Source organism: Sinocyclocheilus rhinocerous, unplaced genomic scaffold, assembly GCF_001515625.1.
Source record: "Sinocyclocheilus rhinocerous isolate Xijiao unplaced genomic scaffold, SAMN03320098_v1.1 scaffold1107, whole genome shotgun sequence".
NCBI lineage: Eukaryota > Metazoa > Chordata > Actinopteri > Cypriniformes > Cyprinidae > Sinocyclocheilus > Sinocyclocheilus rhinocerous.
The window spans coordinates 518,634-538,567 of NW_015647084.1; the positions used below are offsets into that span (position 1 = coordinate 518,634).

The following is a 19,934-nucleotide window of genomic DNA, read 5'->3' on the forward strand; positions in this document are numbered from 1 at the left end:
TACTCTTCCAGGAAACAGTCCTCGTCCTCCGTAAAATGCGTTGCACACATCTGAATATTTGGGTTGATCTGTTCTGGAACAGTGTTGTAAATACAACTTAACCACTGATTTCTAGTCGTGTCCTCTTTTGGAAGGCCAAACTAAGTATTTTTGCTTTCGCAACGAAACACACAGCGTCTCCACAACATGGCGGCGGCGGTGGTAGCAACCATAAAGTTACGCCGCCTTTCTTTGCGTGAACATTTGGGCGGCGTTATGCAAATCTTCCCACACAGTGACGTAGATATGTGGGGGTGTGTTTAAACGAGGCGTTTTAGGAGGGTGTGGATGAGTCTTAACTTTTATAAAGAATATCTCTTTGGATTTGATACTTTAGTCTTTGCAACTTTAGGGATCTTATCTATTCACGAACAGCTTGTAACACTCCAAAGAGAAAGGAAAACTTGAAATCGCATCATATGACCCCTTTAACATTTCTCTGATTGTTGGAGGATTATGGTTAATTTAGTTTATGACCAAAAATTTGACAATTAAACATGTTTTTAAATACTTTGAAATCGCACTTCTGGTTTCAACATAAGTTAGATTATTCCTTAATATGAAGTTTAGTCTTCTTACTGGTTATGTTAATACATTGATGTTATCATTAAAATAAAATAAAAAACATTTCTATATGGACAAAATTAGTTTTACTTATGAAATCAGACTATTGCGTCCCTTTGGCTGTTTTTAATTCCTATTTAAATAAGAAATTCATTAACAGGAAAGAAAACAACAATGATAAAGCCATTTCATTGGATTTATTTATCTTTTTATAATTTTATACAATTTGCACAAGTGTGGTTTTTATTCTATGCAGACTTTTAGCAGCATTCTGTCAGGACTAGCTTTAGAAATAATAGGTGGCTCGTGAAGTAGCTTGCGTCTCTTAGAATGTATTTGTCTCTAAACACCTCTGCCTTTTCTTTTCAAATAAATGACTGTTGAAAATCACTTAATGTGTGAAAATACATTTATGGTTACTTTGGTGTAAGCTTGTATGGTGCCAAAAACCTGCATCAAAAATACAGGTTATAAAAGAGACTTTCATTGGATGTGATAAAATGTTTTTTTTTTTTAATTCTCTCTGAATAGGACTGGATGAATATAGGCAGATATTGAAAGGGTTGTCAGTAAATGCTTAGGAAATTAGAAAAATTGTCAGTGTCAATGCACCAATCCCTAAAGCAGTAATTGCATTCTGGGGAATTGCAGAATGTTTTTAATTAAAATGCCACTGATCGAGAAGGCTGTGTGCCATCTCAATAAACTTAATCATATTTCACATATTTACCATCTTCTCATTTTCATATTTGGGTCTTGAAAAAGACATCTCTCTTAATGTGTAATAACAATTAAAGTTATTTTTGACTTTGTAAGAAAAATTCAACTGTGTATCTGCAGCGTTAACAACATGTTGAGCATTGTGGTGACAGGTTGAAAGAATATTTTGCGGTTCAGCTGATGTTATTTGATGGGTCAGTGAATACTGAAGACATTACGAACTATATATAGTCAAGACACCAGGTCTAGCTGTCAGAAGGGCTGTATCTCTGTAACAGTGAGGTTTGAAGTCTGATTGCATAAATGCTTGTTTTCTTTAGCAGTAGTCTTGACTGTCTAGTTTTGACCAAAATCGACTTAATTAGGATTGTTTTTGTGAATGTTATTCATTGTACTAGAAATCCAATATCATTTTCTTTTGAAGAAAAAGTGAACTTCACTAAAACCGTGTCATACATTGAAGCAAAGATGAACTACTGTGTATAATGAAGTCTAAACTGTGTTCAAAATATTTATATTGAGGCAAATTGACATTTTTAAATGTTGCAATGTTATACAATTCAATAATTACCCATTTGGCTGAAACAGGTTTGCTATTTTTGTGAGCTGCCTTTTTGCTGTTTTTATTAGTCATTTCGCATTTCATAATTATTGTGAATTCATTAAATAGTCGATAATACATTGAAAAATCATTTTCTTGTACATTGTACTAAAAAGTTGTAAATAAATCAGATTATTGGAGTATGTTTTAGAAGAAAATACTATTTCAGTCTTTTTACTCCAAGCTTTCATGTTTAATTCAGTGTTACTTGTTTTTTTGTTTTGGTTTTTTTAAATAATGAATTGAGATTTACTACCAATTTCTGAATGCAAAATGTTTCTACACCTTTTTTCCCCCCCCAAGTGTGCTGATACAGTATATTGTATATGATTACTTTTAATTCAGATAGATACTAAAGTAAAATCACTGTTTTTCTTAAGAATAAATGGAATAAATAGCTGGTTCCCATTATGACAACTTATCCTGTATAGTGTGTCAACATACCCCACTGTTGGTTTACACGTGTTAAATGAAGTATATATTTTTTCCTGACCAGTAATGGTTCAGTAGCTTTTTTTGTAGCTCAGATTTGGAGGTATGTGTCTGGACAGAAATTGACTTTCAAAATTAAACCTACCCTGAGAAATATTCACAGGAGTAAAAATGTGACAGCTAATACAGAGGAAGAGAGGAAGAGCTGTTAATCAAGCATTTAAGGGATTTCTTTTTATTCTGCCCCAATTGACAGTGAAAAACAGCTGGAGTTCCTCTGCCAGTCTGGTTTGAGTATTATATCTCCTTCCTGTGGAGGGAGGGTCGCGTGTATCACCAGTCTTTATAAAGACACGACGGCTCACTAAGACTATGATAAGATAGGCTGGCATTTACAAATCGCCCTCAGTGGTGGCACTTGATAATCAGGTTCATTTAGATTACATACATCCCATCAGATCGGTTTTGCATAGCTGGAAGTTCTTCAGTGGTGTCGTTTTTCTTCATTTCGAACTGTTATGAATTGCAGAATTAGAAAGTGCTCATGGGACATTGCATCACGGCAGCATCAGGTCTTCCTTCTCAGTCCAAATGCATGCTTGTCATTCAGGTAAAAACACATAAGCTACTGTTAGTGATTTGAGATTAAATAAACTCCCATTAAAGATTTTAGGAATGAAATTGAGACATTCCCCATGGAATATAACAGTTTTGCACTGTAAATCTGGGGATCGAATTTCTCATGATTTGGGGAAAAAATGTGTTTCAGGGGTTTATCAAGGACATTCTAAAGTTTTAATAGTTTTATTTATTTGTTTGTTTTATTTACATTTTTTAAGACACTAATTTATTGTTGATTTATTATTTTGTTATTTATTCTACATTTTAAATGATATTTAATTGTATTTTTGCTTAATTTTTCTAAGCTATACTTTCAGCACAATTTATTTATTGTTAATTATTTTAATAATTTAAATCATATTTTCTTTATTTTTTCATTTAAAATTTGTGTTTCTAACCTAGCTATGCTTTAGGCACAATTTGCTAAAAACTATCTCCAGAAGTGATAAATCTAAGAAAACCTTCTTCTAACAGCATCCTTTACAGGAATTATATATATTTTTTTAAATGATTTATTAATTGTTTTTTTTATGAAAACAATTTACTTAATCTTTTGTTAATAAAGTGCATCGGAACTGGTTGGTCATGGCAGGTCTGTATTCTGCTATTATTAATTAATTAATTTTAAATTAAATTATTAATTTTGTCATGTTTATCATTTTGCATGTTGTTAGTTAACTGTAATATTCATAAATGTCCACATCTGATTTTAAGTACATGATCAGTTGTGCACTACAAACAGTTGAAAACGATTTGGGCGCTATATGATGTTTAATGTAAAATTTGTGTCCTGAAGGCAAACCGGTTGAGAAGCACTGATTTAGAGTATCCCTGTACGTGTTAAATGCCTATTTACCACATTTTTATTTTATAACACTGCGTTTCCTCAGCCTGAACTGTTTAAATGAACACCATCTGGATCCCCCCCAGCCCCAACTGTTTATGAGGATGTGTGCACGTGTATTCTTTTTAAAGTTGTCCCTTCATGTGAGCGGCTGGTACGGGATGCTTTTATGCCACTTTTCTTCAGGGGAAATAAAGAAGTGAATGGTTTCAGCTGTGTATATTAAAAGAAGCATTTGTTTAAGTACCCCCCCCCCCTCCTTTCTGTCTGTTTCACTTTCTTTTTGAAAAACCTCAGCTGTGTGCTATCCTGAAGGAAACAGCCTGCTGAGCACTTTAAACAACAATGGTCTCTTTGCTCTTTTCGGTGTGTGTTTTATGGAGCGGGGAGCACCACTTGTAACCTTCCCCAAAAAAGGCAGACAAAAAAAACTATAGTGACATCAAAATTGGGTTTGTCAGTAGCCCGATAAACTGCCTGCGATCAAAACTGGTGCGCCCCACTCTCGCTGTGGACGACCATATGTCCCCTCTCCAAATCACTTTTATCTCTATCCAAAATATACCCAAAAAGACATTATTTTCTTTTTTTTCTGCCTCAAATTAATTCAGTACCTTAGATGTTGAATGTGTTTGTCCACTTTGTTCTTGTAGGCTCTCATTTTTATGGCTTCTGTTAGTCTTTTATCTAACATCCTGTGTTTCATTGACATGAAAGTGGCAGTCCAGCCCTTTGTTGCCTTCCCATCATGTAGAGATACAATCCAATAGGGTTACAATCATGAGTGCTCAAGCGCTCGCTTTTTGGTTTGCTGCTTACTGGCCACAATCCAGGTAATACAGCCAGGATTTTTCTTGAAGTTTGGGTAGTGTGTAAACTTAACTTACTGTAAATATTACTAAAGTTAAAATATTACTACATAGATTATTTTTATAATATTTTTTGCAATAATATTTATTAATACTTCTGTTTTTATTACATCTTTTTTTTTTCCTTTTGTCTGTCCATCTGCCAGTGTAGTAATGAAAGAAAGACTCCATTTGACTGAATGCTTTGTAAAGCCTGTTTTACACGAACAGATACTGAATCAGAATTTTTGTAATTTCCTTCCAAAACAAAGACTATAACATTGTCACATTAATATGAACAAATTATGAATAATTTGCATGCCTCATTCCCGGCTATGCCCTGACATTCATATGGGTAATTAGCCTGCAAATATTACAAGTATTAACAGTCTGTCAATAAGCTTCATACAATTCATGACACATCTGTGATTTGAATTCATTTCAAATCACAAGCTGAGCATTTGGTGGGCTGAGCATTTGGTGGGCTTTAGGGAATAAGGCCCAGCTGTCCTGATACAGATTTTCGTTTTGTTGATTTTTTATTTAAATTTTAATTTAACAGCTTGTATTTTTTTTTTTCCTGCAAAGCGGTGATTTTAAAATCACAATAAGTTGGACCAATTACTAAAATCAGTGTGAATTTCAACATAATTTAGTGCAATTCCGAACCCATTTACCATCATCCGTTGAAAAATAAAATAACCTGCGGTCTCAAAAGCTCACTGATGCTGATTCTCTGTCCCAGCGAAAAAGCAATTAGATAAATTACTCCTTCATTACAAACTGCTCATTGCAGAGGTGTATGAGCCTTTACCACAAAGTCACATATTAATCTGTGAAAAATGCACAGGAATTGCTTTCCCTAATAGAAGACCAGTATTTCAAATTGCCGTTGACTCCCAGGGTTAAAACGAAATTTATGTTTTAAGAAAAATTATCCAAAGCCCCCTAATAGACTTGTCCTCTAGCCAACATGACACATCCTAGCTGACCTTTTAGTCATCTTCATAAACCATTTAGCACCATAATTTTGCATTTAAATCTAGCCTTGAAGCAGAACCAATCGCTGGTCTGTTTGGTCTGGAGGAAGTGAGGAAGATTTAGCATTGATTTAGCCTATAAAGAGCCACTTCATCTCTGCATCAGTGCTCCAGGTGACACCATAGAACCAGGATCATTGGAGACGAGGTTAATGTGGGTTAATTCTTCTGATTTATGCAATATGTGCCATTAAATGTCACCGTTAGCATGTAGCGGGAGAGTTAGTGCTGTTGAATGCAGCTTTGTTTAGAATATCTGACCTATATAAGAGCTCCTGGTAATGATTGTGTTAGATGAAGCCAGTTTTGAGGTGTTCTTCATTGTGAGTCACTCAAGTAAAGGGGTCTCTGAACTTTGATGTACTTTTCAGCTGAGCGACTGCAGAATCCCTTTGAGGAAGATGACAGCGGGGGCTCACAAAGCTGACTTCACGCTTTCCAATTCAAAAGCGTGCTGGTCTTGCAGAAGATTTTGCATCAGCATCTATATTTTTGATCCTTGAAGTACAACAGGAATGCCATTAAAAAAAACTCTCTGCAGTGATTTAATGTCAAATAATTTCAAGATTATTCCAGTCATGTTGAGAGAGGAATTTAGTGGTGGGTTTTAGGTATGGGAATTAAGCAAATTAATTCATGAAGTCTCTAAATTTCCTCTTTTTTTCAGTGGGAATGTTTTCACACTTTTTAATCCAGTGAATATTTCTCATGGTACTGTACGTTTATTACTAAAAGCCAGTTTCTGGATAGACACATTCCTTAAAAAGATACAGTTCACCAAAGACATGCTATTTTATTATTGTAATAATCAGGCATGTTGTCATATTACATGTGGTAAGCTGTCATGCTGAGAACCTGCCACTGAATAAACTATTGTAGGCTCTTCAGCTCAAATCAATAAAAAAAAAAACAAGACAAAATTAATGCTATTAAGTAGTGGTGGGCGGTATGACCATAAATTTATATCACGGTATTTTTCAAAATTATACCGGTTTCACGGTATATGATGGTATTTTTTATTTTTTTCTTCCATGCATGACCGGGTGTAAACCACATTTTCTACTGATTGAGAGAAGTATAAAAATATATTTAATTTTCACACATATGATGACCATATAAATGTGACAACTTTCCTCAACCCGACAATGTCTTCATTATGTTGTTGACTCTTGTTGTCTTAATATATTCCAGAATTTACAAAAGTATTCTAATTTTAGATGATTTTGAATTTTGGTTTGAAACCAACATACAAAAGCACTAGAGAAAACAAGCATTAACTTCCCTGTGTGACAACTAGCCCGTCTACCCTATTGCATAGGCACATCGTCTAATTGTTCATTTTTGTCTCTGAAAAACAAAGGATTCTGTAACAAAGCGCATTTCAACCATTCCCACCTGAGACTTTACAAGGAGCCCATCCATGCATTCAGTCTGCCTGTACGAATTACCTTTCCCAATGATTGTATGCAACAATTGAGCAAGGGACAAGCAGGAAGATGTTGTGGCTTGTTATTGTTTTCCGTCAATTGTCAAATCTAAATTAGTTTCAAAGAAAAGGAAATTCAGTTTCTGATGTGTTTTTTTGGAACAGCTTTGTAATGGTTGCCGGCACAATTTGTGATGAATACAACTCAGAGGGGGTCTGATAACTGCAGGAGCCATTAAAAGCACTCATGTGTGGCTCACGCTTAGCAAAACACCACCACAATTGGGCAAGAGCACTCTTCTGTTTGGAGGGACTCATTGATTTTGTCCCCATCTTTACTCCAAATCTGTTAAGCATTGTAAAATTACATTGCCGGTGATTGTAGATTTTATGTTTTGTGATTGAGGTCTGTCAGTGAGCTTTTAAACACAATGCAATCTTTAGTAAGGAAATCCTAAAAAAAAAAAAAACTAAGCCTGAGTGTTAAGCTTTGACCTCACTATTTGTGCAACAGACATAATTGATGCATCAAGTCATGCAACAACGCAAAAGAAGATATTTTGGAGATCGGTGTTTGTCCATGCACTGAAAATCAGTGAGATCCAAAATATCTGTGGACTTATTGAATTTCATTATATTGATGAACAAACACTGAAACACACACCAAAAAATAAATAAATAAATATTAAGTTAAATTAAATTAAATTAAATAATTGTGTTCCACAGAAGAGAGAAAGTCATACAGAATAACATGAGTAAATGATGAGTAAATAATGTCAGCATTTTGATTTTTGAGTGAACTATCCCTTTAAGAAGAGCGATCTGACTTACGACCACTAAATATTTTTTTATGTTTTAAGAAATGTACTTGCCAGCTTAATGCGTCTATTGAATAGCCCAGGTTCAGTATGTTGGAAGGTTGGAAAAATGTGTCTGTGGTGACATTTCTGCAAAGCAATATTATGTTGCGATATTCTTGCTCCTTTCACGACACTCTCAGCAAGCGAAATGTCCAGTGAGTGGCAATAAAAGCAAATTCAGTTTTATTGGCTGTTGTACAAATTGTGGAAATTTGGAAATGAAATGTCCAGTGAGTGGCACTAAAAGGTTAATGCTCTACTCTATATTTGAAAACAACGTACCACCTACTCTGAACCAAACCCTAAACTTAATGATAGTGTTAACAAAAGCAAACTTGGGATAAAAACACATTTGCTGAAGCAACCATGCCATTTTAGCATGCTTCTGCAAGTCTTTAAGCTTTTTTTTATTGTGACTCATTTTTCTTCACGTCACAGGTGAAATGGTGTACCAGGTGGGCTACTGAGCAAATTTACTACAGAAAAGCTATACATTTGAGGCATGGTTATGTGGCGCAAACATCAAAATGTATTAATTTACAAATCATGGACTATGGTACAAGTTGTCTTGAGGAGATAAAATGCTTGAAACTAAATCTTTATTAATTGGTAATCTGCCACTGTAATCACAATTTGTGTAAAAAAAAGAATAAAAGTTGCTAGTGTTCATTTCAGCTGGAAACATCAGTGAATTGTATGTGTAGGTATGTTTTTTTGAGTTGATATTAAAGTAGCTGTCTGGTAGACATTACCAAAATGGCCACAGAGTGAAATGACTTGCCTAAATGTGCCTTTGAAACCCACTAGAAAACCCTATAGCAACTGAATAGCAATGCACTGTGTATGTTAGCAACACATACACATAGCAAAGCATTGTGGTGGAGTATAAAAATCCAGTTGCACTATAATATTCAAAACACAGCAGGATGTCATGAATGTCAGTAATATGTGCTAGACATTCTTCCAGTCCCTCAGTCTCTTTGGCCCCTTGTTTTTGAATTTAACTTTCATCCTCAAACTTTTTTTTTTTTCATTTATTCTAGTCTGAGTCAGCAAGAGGCTCGAGCTCTCTCAATAAACAGACACAGTGGGTGGTGATTTAGCCCCCAGTCCAGCTTAAGGCTATTTACCACATCTGTATACTCTCTCCTCAAGGCTTTAACTTGGTGTGTGGTTTTCTGAGTGTGGCGTAAAATAGTTTTTTTAGGAAGAAAAATACAATCACGTTGAATGTGCTGCATATATTTTGATTAATCTTCAGCCCATTTTAGCATAGGTGTAATGTTTTTCTCGGTTTTCTCTTCTTTTTTTCAGATTTGGAAAACTTCAAAGCCCACAAGCGGAGTTCTGTGTCTGTCCGGGAAGGACAAGGAGTGGTGCTTCTCTGTGGGCCGCCCCCTCACTCCGGAGGTCAGTATTACTTCTCGCTCGTTCATATTTCATTTACACCTCATTTTTCCAGAGGAGAGGTCTTCTGGCAGTCTCTCGGCACTCGGTTGTCCAATCTGTGGATCATATAATCCCATCAGCATCTCTCAATTCTCTGACAGCATGTGTAGGCAAGCCCAGTTGCCCTCCAGAGACAGAGCTGTTTGTGTGCAAACCCACTTCCACCCTCACCTGCCTCCCTGTAGCGTCAAGCAGCATCCCTATACCGAGCGAGGGATGTAGGTCAGAAAGCCATAAATCATGATTGCTCTCTTCCTGAGTTACACAAAGACCCTGAAGCATCAAGCATTTCATCCATGCTGGGCTGCTCCTCCCTTGTATTTCTCCTAGAGTTTCTCTGCCGAATCTCATGTCTCTACCTCCACCGTGAAATGTTCATTAACTCTGCCATCACTTTGATGGCCTCTATCAATTAATCCAGCAGCATGTGATTTAACTGCTTATTAATGATGCCAACTGTGTTGCTTATTAGAAGAGGTGCTTTGTTAGCATTTATTGCACAATAGGTGCTTTTTCACATGGCCTTTTTGAAGGTTGGCAAAGATCCAAAGCATTGGTACTTTTGTAATGTGAGCTAATAAAGATTGTAAAGTGGGGGTTTACGGAAAAAAACAAATCTGAAAAAATATAGAACAGAATCCAAAAAGATTTCAAAGATGCTATTTTTTATAGATAATTATGTTATGTGCTTGTAGTGCTGCTAGTTGGTCTTTTATTCTCAAATGTTTCTTTGTCTAAGAGTTGGAAGTATATCATTAGCTCATTTGCTGGAAAAATGTGTGGTTGTCTTGTTGAAGAAATTGAATTGAGTCATTTTTTAGCAGTTTTAAAGCGTTACTTTGTCATGGAGAATAAATTGTAACCAACAGACATAACATGTACAGTATATTAAACACATTGTGTATTGTGTAAGCATACTTTTAGTATTTTATTATTACAACAACAACATTATAATATGATATGGAATCCTTAACAATATCTGTTTTCTGCAGATGCCACATTTATTCATTTATTATTTTAAATTTTTGGTTTAAGTACTTATTTAGCTTATTTAATTTATTTGTAAAGTGTATCACAAACTGTTTATTAAAGATATTTTGTTAAAGATATTTTAGTAAGATATAATGATGATCAAAAGTGACAGTAAAGACATTTGCGAGGTTAAAAACAAGATTTCTATTTCAAGTTGAACTTTCTATTTGTCAAAGAATTATGAAAAAAATGTTGCATGGTTTCCACAAAAATATAACGCAGCATGACTGTTTTCTACATTGATAATAATAGGAAATGTTTCTTGCGCAGCAAATCAGGATATTAGAATGATTTCTGAAGAATCATGTGACACTGAAGACTGGAGTAATGATGCTGAAAATTCAGCTTTGCCATCATAGAAATAAATTACATTTTAAACCTATTTTATTTTAAAATAGTAATATAGAAAACAGTTATTTTATATTTTTATAACAATTTACAATATTACTGTTTTTACTGTATTTTTGATTAAATACATTCAGCCCTGGTGAGCATAAGAGACTTTTCCCCCAGACTTTTGAATGGTATTTTTTCATAATAATAATAATAATCAATAACATTTTAATTTGTCAAGAAGCCAACAACATATGCAGCATACAGTGCCAGGTATATTTGGCAGCTGTATTAGGATTTGACAACAATTATGTATACAATTATATATATATTTTTTTATTTAATGTTTTATACTATAATATTAATTAGTCCATATAAATTGTTATAGTAGATATAAATCATTATTAAATATGAATATAAGAGTGTGTGCAATATCATTAGTTTTTGCTGAACTGATATTGAGAATCATGAAATATCATTCCTATTGGTATTGGCTATTGAATTTTTGGTATCGTGACAACCCTGTTAGAGTCTACAAATCTGTTGTACAGCTGGACTGATTCAGCGTGTACATAAATCACCCAAGATTTTCTTGTACAAGCCGTAATAGGTCCGGAACCGCTCATAAAATAGCGTTTAGTCATGAATAATTAATGCTGTAGTATTTTGACACTGATACACTTTAAAGATGTGTGTCTCCAGTTCTTGTCTGCTTTGGAAAAAGTGACTTTCTGTGACAGTTGATGATGACGTTGATCATTTATGCCATCCATCTCTTTCTCCCCCAAGTATCCTCCGCAGTCAAACTTGCCATAGTCAGTGGGTGGCGCAGTAACGAATGAATATCGCAGCATAGTGCTATTCATTACCTTCTGCACTCTGGGTCTGAATGACTGGCTACAGCTTTGAGGACTCATATGCTGCAGAGAACCTCTCGTCAGGAGCAGGGCCCTGCCTGCCAGAGCTACTGTCAGGGGAAGCATAAGGCAGAGAAGACAGCTGGCCCCCTGTTTCCTTATGCCGCCCGCTGCATGCCGCGGATGCGCTTGCACATGCTGATTGAGCTGTATATGATCCACTGGTGAGGGAGAAGGCGAGAAGAGAGGATTGAGGTGTGATTGGAGGAGAATCTGTGTGCTGGCTCTTATGCTGCACCAATACAAATGTGATGAGATATGTGGTCACATGCAGCAGTGTGAGCATATATTAGCGTACCAAACCTCCCGAGTGTGTATACATGTGTAAGCTTGAGACTCGGACTATGAAATGGAAGCAGATGATATCTTGCACATTATCTGCATTTTTGTTAGGTTAAATCTAAGGATGCCACCTGTGATACTCTCATCGGGTTGAGGGCTAATTGTTTGGAAGATCATAGTCTGGTAGAAATTCAAAGGCATGAGTTGTGTTTGCGGATAACGTTGATGTTGTTTGGTTGAAGGGCACCTAAACTGGCTTGGCCAGACTTGAAGACCAGTTAAATATGATTTTAAACACTATCATTGCATTTCCTCTTCACTTGTAACTTGAAAATAAGCAATTTAGTTATTATAACGGACTCTAAATTCCTAATTCAGAGTTTCTGCAGGTCTTAAAAAGTCTTCATTCACACAAATCAGGACATTAAAAAAAGGTCTTAAATTAGAGCAGAAAGTCTTAAATTGATAAAGTCATGGCATTAAATGTTGCTTAAAAATTAAGGTCTTCCTCAGTATTTTTGTCTTGTTGTCCAATGCAAATATCTAAACATCTTCATTAAATGCATCTTGATTTAAGAATAAGAAGTCTTGTTTTCTGAGAAATTTAACAATATTGAGTTAAAAAAGGCAAATATCTGTAAAGGGGGTGTGAAAACTTATTTTATCTTTTAATTAAGCTATTCAGTTTAGTCCATTGGGAGATATTTGTTTGAAAACAAGACAAATATGCTAAAGAAGAACATCACGTTTTGCCATTGGATCAGAAAGTACATTAAAAGTTATTTCCTTATTCTTGTGGTTGGGAGCAGAGCTATTCAAGCCTATAGTTTTTTTTTTTTTTGGTAGGAAGTTATATTTTCAAACTTGAAATGTTCCGAATGCAACAATTGTGTGCTCCCTAGACATATTTAACAAATTTAAAGAATGTATTATTTACATATTATGTTCCCTTTAATTGACTCCTTAATCTTAAAAAAGTCCTAGTCTTAAATTCACCTTCATAAAACCTACATTATACAAATAGAACATTGGAAAAGCAAGAACAAGAAAAAATAAGTAATAATCATAATAATTAAAAAAATTAAATTCTAGTTATAATTTAATTTTCTGAACAGAAATGTATAATAATATTTTCTATTTTTCTATTTATATTCAATAATATATATATATATAAGTTTACTAAAAAAGTAAAAGTATTTTTGTATTTTTTATGCAAGTATTTTGTAGTGACTCCAAAGTACACTGTCTGATTTTTGGTTAGAAAATGTATTTGCAGTGACAAAATACACTCTTTTATGAACGTTTTTAAAATGCCATGAAGCTCTTTTGATTGGTAATTACACTCAAGGAGTCTGAACGCATAAGATTCTATATATGTATGATCAGTGAATAAATGAGGAGCAATCTGGCACCATGCATTATGAGGCTTATTAAGTCATCATTCACAGGGTATTTCATCATACCCCCTTTTCTTAACATCTGGACATGCTGTGAATATATTAATTAAAGTCTGATACAGAGCGATTCAGAGTGTTCAAAATCAGCCTATGCTATATGAGGAGCAAATGGATTGGTTACCATATTTGTTTCAGTTATACAAATCAAAATTGACAAATAACATGTCATTGCCTTTTCCCCAGCATTTTAGGGTAAAATGTATGTATACATGTTAGTGAAAACTGAAAAGGCCTCTATTCAATGTTTTCCCACCGTTAAAATTATACTAACAATTTGGGTGAAAAGTTGAGATGACAGTATTTTATTTAAAACTCAATAATTTCTTAGTATTCTTAGTAATTTCATCCCCTTCTGACTACATTAATTCTGCAAGTTTGTATGAAACTTAATGATCGTGTTCACCAGCATTTGAATCCCAAGTTGTCAAAGTTTCCCTGACAGTTGCTCTGGAAAGTGTATATTTCAAGTGCTGTGTTTGGTCACCAAAACTTTGACTTTTCGTAACTTAAAAAAAAAACTAACTTCTTACATTTTCATGTTGCTATGGTGTTCTGCGTGGTTGTTAGGCGCTTGCTTACTGTCCCATGTCAAAAGAACCCATCATTGTAAGTCTATGGGGTTTTGCAATAGTTTGTGATGTAGGTGTGTGATGTGAGTTTGCAAATGTAGGTGTGATCATTACTAGCATACAATTTATCCTGCTTATATTAGTATCTGAAACAATGTTTAGTATTTCATTCATTTGTATGAATGACAGCACATAAAAGCTTTCATGAAGTGTCAGAAAGGGTTGAAACATTTCAACAACTTCAAAGCCCCCCTCCTAGCTGTCTCGGTGTCAGTAAACAGTGTCCCTCTCCACTGGACACCAGTCACACATTATGATGTCCCCAAGGCTTCCTGCTAACAAACACCCGCCCCCCACACACACTTCCTCACCCGTACACAATCCTGTGGGAATAAATTCAGCTTTGCAGGAATACACTGCCACTCATTCCCAACAACAAAACAACTGATTGTGCTAGGCTCCTAGGCTGAGGCTTAGGAGACACAGGAGCTGTGCTTAGCGCCGCCTGCCTTGCATTGTCTGTAAATGACATTTCTTAAAGCAGTCACCAAACAAAATTGTATTTAAGCAGTTTACATCCATTGCATTGGACCTGTGGTATATTGAATAGTGCAACAGCTTATTAATAATAAGATTTTTGCAGGTTGATATTTGGATATATTATGGATAGATGCTATTCTGTTGCTAGGTGGGTGGTTACTGAATTATTTTATTTTATTTTATTTCATTTTATTATTTTATTTTATAATGAAAATAAAATAGATTTGTCCCTATTTTAATTGTTTTTATTTTTAATTTTATTCTATTTTTGTCAATTTTTATCATTTTATTATTGTTTTTATAATTTAAAATATAATTATATTTTGTCCCTACAGCAATGTTTACTGCAATTATTTAGCTTTATTTATTTTTATTATTGTTTTTTTTTTCATGTTTCCTTTAGATTTTTTTATTTTATTTTTATGAATTTGTATAATTTTATTATTATTTTTTATAATTAAAAATATAATGGTACTTTGTCCCTACAGCAATGTAATTATTTTACTTTCTCGTTCATATTCAAGGTGGGACAGTTTTCCTGATCGCATGTTTTTCATGTGAAACACCACCTGTCACAACATGTGACATTGTGACTAGGGCTGCACGATAAATCGAAATGGAATCGAGATCGCGATTCGACCGAAGCTGCGATTGTCATGCGTATCTTTCAGTGAAGCACGGTTCTGTGATCAGCAGTAAATCTCCATCCAAAGGCCAGAGGGTGCTCTCGCGCTGAAACTCCAAATACGCCTTGCAGAAGAAACCCAGAAAATGCCTATCGCTGCAGCTGAATAACAGCTGGTTTGTTTATTTTTGAATTCAATTTAAACCATTACATTAGCAACTGGTGACAGTTAATTTTGTTATTTTTTAATCCTAAATATGAGCAATAGTATAGTGATGCTTCCTTTGCAGGATATCTTGTGCGTGAGGCACAAGTTAGCAGTCAAGCCAAGGACAAAGTGTGTTAATGTAGGGATAATAATAATAATAATAGAGCAGCTCCTGGCTTCTGGCTATTTTAGATTCACCACAAAGACTCAACAAGGTGTCATCTCTTTGTCTTTTGTCCTCCATTACTTGTTTTACCATCCAATGTCCTTGCATGCCCATAAAGCACAGAATACAAGAGAATTCCAGAGGTTGCATGTGATCAGAGCTGGCAGCTTTCTTATGAGATGCGTATTCCTCATCGCTGGATTCGGCATTATGGGTATGAGTAAATGTTTGTGTGCGCGAGTGCCCCGAAATGTGCAGCGTAGACCCAAATCGAGCCTTCTGTGCCGCCGCAGTCAGGTCGGATCAGTCACGCACAAGCAGTTGAGCGGCTGCTACCTCCACCTTAGCCTCCGAGCCTCTCTGCATTCAGACGCCATCCACATCATTCAGCCTTATTCTCTGTATTACTCAATAACTATGTTTAGTGTGGGAATCTATTGCGGCTGACCTCCATTTGCTAATGGAGTTCGGCCCTTTCAGGTGTAGCGAACGCTGAAATCACTTCTTTTCTGCACTCGCGCTAACAATGGGCATGATGGCATCTGCCCCGGAGTCGTGCAGGCAGTGAGAGCACAGAGCATGTGCACTCTGTCTGGTCCTGTTAGGAGAAAAGATGATGTGATATTCTGGAGGCCTTAAGCAAAGTGCTTCTTAGACTGCTGCTGTTTTCTGATTTCTCCTGCTCTTTCAGGTTCTCTCTTCTCGGTTCTTACTGCGACTGTCAACACAAGGCCAGACGGTAAACGCTGCACTCGGTGACAGTCTCATGTAGTGGATATGTCCTCCTTAGAGAGAAAATAAATGGAGATTGGAGGGTCAGTTAAAAATGATTAGACTAGGTCACAACTTTTTAGTGTCATTATTACAATGCAATCTTACATTTACGTTTATTCATTTAGCAGACGCTATTATCTAAAGAGACTTACAAATGAGGAATACAACAAGAGATTCATCACAAAGTGGCAGTAAAAATGGGAAGCGCTTGTAATACAAAGTTTCAGACATCATTTAGAATAGTACAAGCTAGAACAAGGAGGGATTTAGGAATAGTTAAAGCACAGAAGAAGATTGTTTTCTTCTCAGCAGGATGCAGTTAAGTGCTGCCAGAAGAGATGAGTTTTCAGCGGTTTCTTGAATATTTGTAGGGATTCAGCATTTCGGATAGGGTTGGGAAGATCATTCTACCAGCAAGAAACAGTGAATGAAAATGTTCTGAAAAGTGATTCTGTGAATGTATAATCAACATTTTCACAAAATGTATTGAAGATTGACTGTCTTAAGTCTTTCTTTAAAAAATGTAACATACAGTGGGTATAGAAAAGAATCACCCCCCTTTAAAATAAACACATTTTGTTGCTTTGCAGCCTGAAATGAAGACGGACACCGTTTTTGTTTTATCCAGCTGTATTTACTAATACTGTATTATGTAATACTTGTATTAACATCCAAGTGAAAGATAGAACACCAACATGTCCGAATAAAATTATAAAAAAACAGAATCACTGAGTTGGAAAAAGGATCACCCGCTTGTGTCAGTATTTTGTTGAACCACCTTTTGCTTTAATTTCAGCCTTTAGTCTTTTGGGATTTGTCTCTACTAACTTTGCACATCTAGACTTTGCAATATTTGCCCACTCTTCTTTGCAGAACTGCTCAAATTCTGTTAAATTTGATGGTGAGTGTTTGTGAACTGCAGTCTTCAAGTCATTCCTCAGATTTTCAGCGGGGTTTAAGTCTGGGCTCTGACTAGGCCATGCAAGGACACTCACCTTTTTCTCTTTTGCCGTGTACTTTGGGTCATTGTCATGTTGGAAGGTAAACCTTCTTCTCATTGACAACTTTCTGGCAGAGAGCAGCAGATTTTCCTCAAGAATTTTACCGTATTTTGCTCTGTCAATTTTTCCTTATATCCTGGCAAGTGCTCCAGTCCCTGCTGCAGAGAAACACCCCATAACAGGATATCACCACCTCCATGCTTTAATGCTGTTATTTGGATGGTGAGCTGTATTGGATTTCCGCCAGACATTTCGTTTGGTGTTGAGGCCAAATTTAGGCCAATTTTAGTCTCATCTGCCTCAGAATGTTCAAGGTGTGTTTTGTCAAAGCTCAGTTGTGACAGCATGTGACCTTTCTTGAGGAGTGGCTTTTTTCTTGCAACCCTCCCATACAAGCCACATTTGTGGAGAATTTGTGATATTGTTGTCACATGCACACAATGACCACTCTTTGTCATAAATTCCCGTAACTGCTTCAGAGTTGCTGTTGGCCTCTTGGTCGCCTCTCTGACCAGTTTCCTCCTGGCTCTTTCATCCAGTTTGGAGTGACGTCCTGATCCAGGGAGGGTCTGTGTTACCAAATACCTTCCACTTCTTAATAATAGACTTCACTGTGCTTCTAGGCATTGATAAAGCCTTTGACATTTTTTTGTATCCATCTTCTGACTTGTGCAACAATATGTGATTATTTTAAAGGGGGTGATTATTTTCTGTATCCACTGTAATTCTAAGAATTCATTATTTGAACTTCATTATCATTATAACATGCTGATTTGGTGCTCAGTTATTATCAATTATTATTGGTGCTCAAATATTAATAATGGTTCTTATTATTATCAATGTTGAAGTCATTGAAATGTTTTGCTGCTTTAAATTTATTTGGAAACTGATAATTTTTTCTGGATTCTTTGATAAATAGAAAGAACAGCATTTATTTGAAATATTTTGTAACATTATAAATGTCTTTACTGTCACTTTTTGAACAAGTTATTGCATAATTGTTGAATAAAAAAATATTTCCTTTTTTTTAAAGAAATATTTCTTGAGCACCAAGTCAGCATATTTCTGAAACATGTGACACTGAAGACTGGAGTAATGGCTATAAATTTCAGCTTTGCCATCACAGAAATAAATGACATTTGAAAATATATTAAAATAGAAAAGTATATTCAATTGTAATAATATTTCATAATATTACTGTTTTACTGTATTTTTGATCAAATAATCAGCCTTGGTGACCATATGAGAATTCTTTCAAAAACATTAAAAAAAAAATCGTAATTCTTCCAAACTTATCATTTTTACAAACAAGGTGGAGATCCATTGCCTTATATCTTTATTGAACAATATTGCAATTATTGGTGCTTAAAGGGATAGTTGAAATGAAAACCAAACAGCTGATGGTTTAATGTGGTTTAATGGCTCAATGAAGCCATTGAGTTCCATAGTATGGAAAAAAAGTTGTCAGTGGCTACCATCTACCATCGTTTGTTTACCAGCATTCTTCAAAATATCTTCTTTTGTGTTCAACAGAAGAAAGAAACTCATACAGGTTTGGAACAATTTGAGGGTGAATAAATGATGACAGAATTTTCATTTTCGAGTGAACTATCCCTTTAAAAAGTCCTTATTTACAAACTGGAACCAACCTCTATTCTTTGATCACTGTTGTTTTTATGATTTATTTATTTACCTAATTATTAATTAATCAGTTAACTTTTTATATATTTGTGCCAAGCAGTAAGCTTGTGTAATCCGTGGCACAATGATTAAATATGCATACTGTTGTCACAAATAGTCTCACATGTATTATTAACAAGTGATGATCAGGCAGCTGTGATGCTATTAAAATTCATCAAGAGCACTCGCATCAATAATGCGCGATTAAGAGGCAGATATGTGCATCTTTTCATAAAGCTTTATTTCCTGCTTGCGGCATGACGGAGTGTAAAAATAATGAATGGGTCTCCTTGATTGGAACTGAGACTGGTGTTTGCGGTGATAGATGGTTTATTTTGTCTGCAGATATGTCTTTTCTTCTCTCTGTTTCTTCACTGGTGTAATAATGGTTTCTTTCCGCTAAAATGAAATATGATAGTGAGATTTTTTTTTTTAAATACTTCCCACACCACTGTTTTCCCCCAGGCTTCCACGGCTGGTGTAAATTGGAAAGAGGCATTGTTGTCAGATAGACTGTTTATAGTATTCAGACGGGCACTATGACCTAGCCTAAAGTCTGAAACACCTATTTTCTAATTGTAGTTCCAGTTACTGTCACACATCAGTAGTGCTTGTGTAAGCACATTAGAACATTTGTCTTTGAGCCAGATTACACAGTCACCTTCATCATGTCAAGCTAATGGCAAGAAAAAGTAGAAAACAAATTGATTTTTTTTTTCATGGATATGTTGATAACTGCTTACGATGATTGTTTTTGCCCATATATATTTAGTAGTGTTTGCTAAAATCTGAACAAACCGCTAACCGAAAATATTTGTTGTGTTTAATTTATTCTTAAATGAAGTGGTTTGTTGAGGAGAGGTGTGCTATTTTTTTTAGATGGTCTGACTTATAGTTTTTTGCCTG

General features: G+C 35.3%; 1 protein-coding gene across 2 annotated transcripts in view; it reads left to right on the top strand.

Annotated features, from left to right (window-relative positions):
- Nucleotides 1-19,934, top strand: part of LOC107708740 (contactin-4-like) — a 143,164-nt gene that overhangs the window by 63,883 nt on the left and 59,347 nt on the right. For both annotated transcript variants that reach the window (XM_016513039.1, XM_016513040.1), the window contains one exon: nt 9,310-9,405. In XM_016513039.1, coding sequence (XP_016368525.1) covers nt 9,310-9,405 — 96 coding nt within the window. The remainder of the gene's footprint in view (nt 1-9,309; nt 9,406-19,934) is intronic.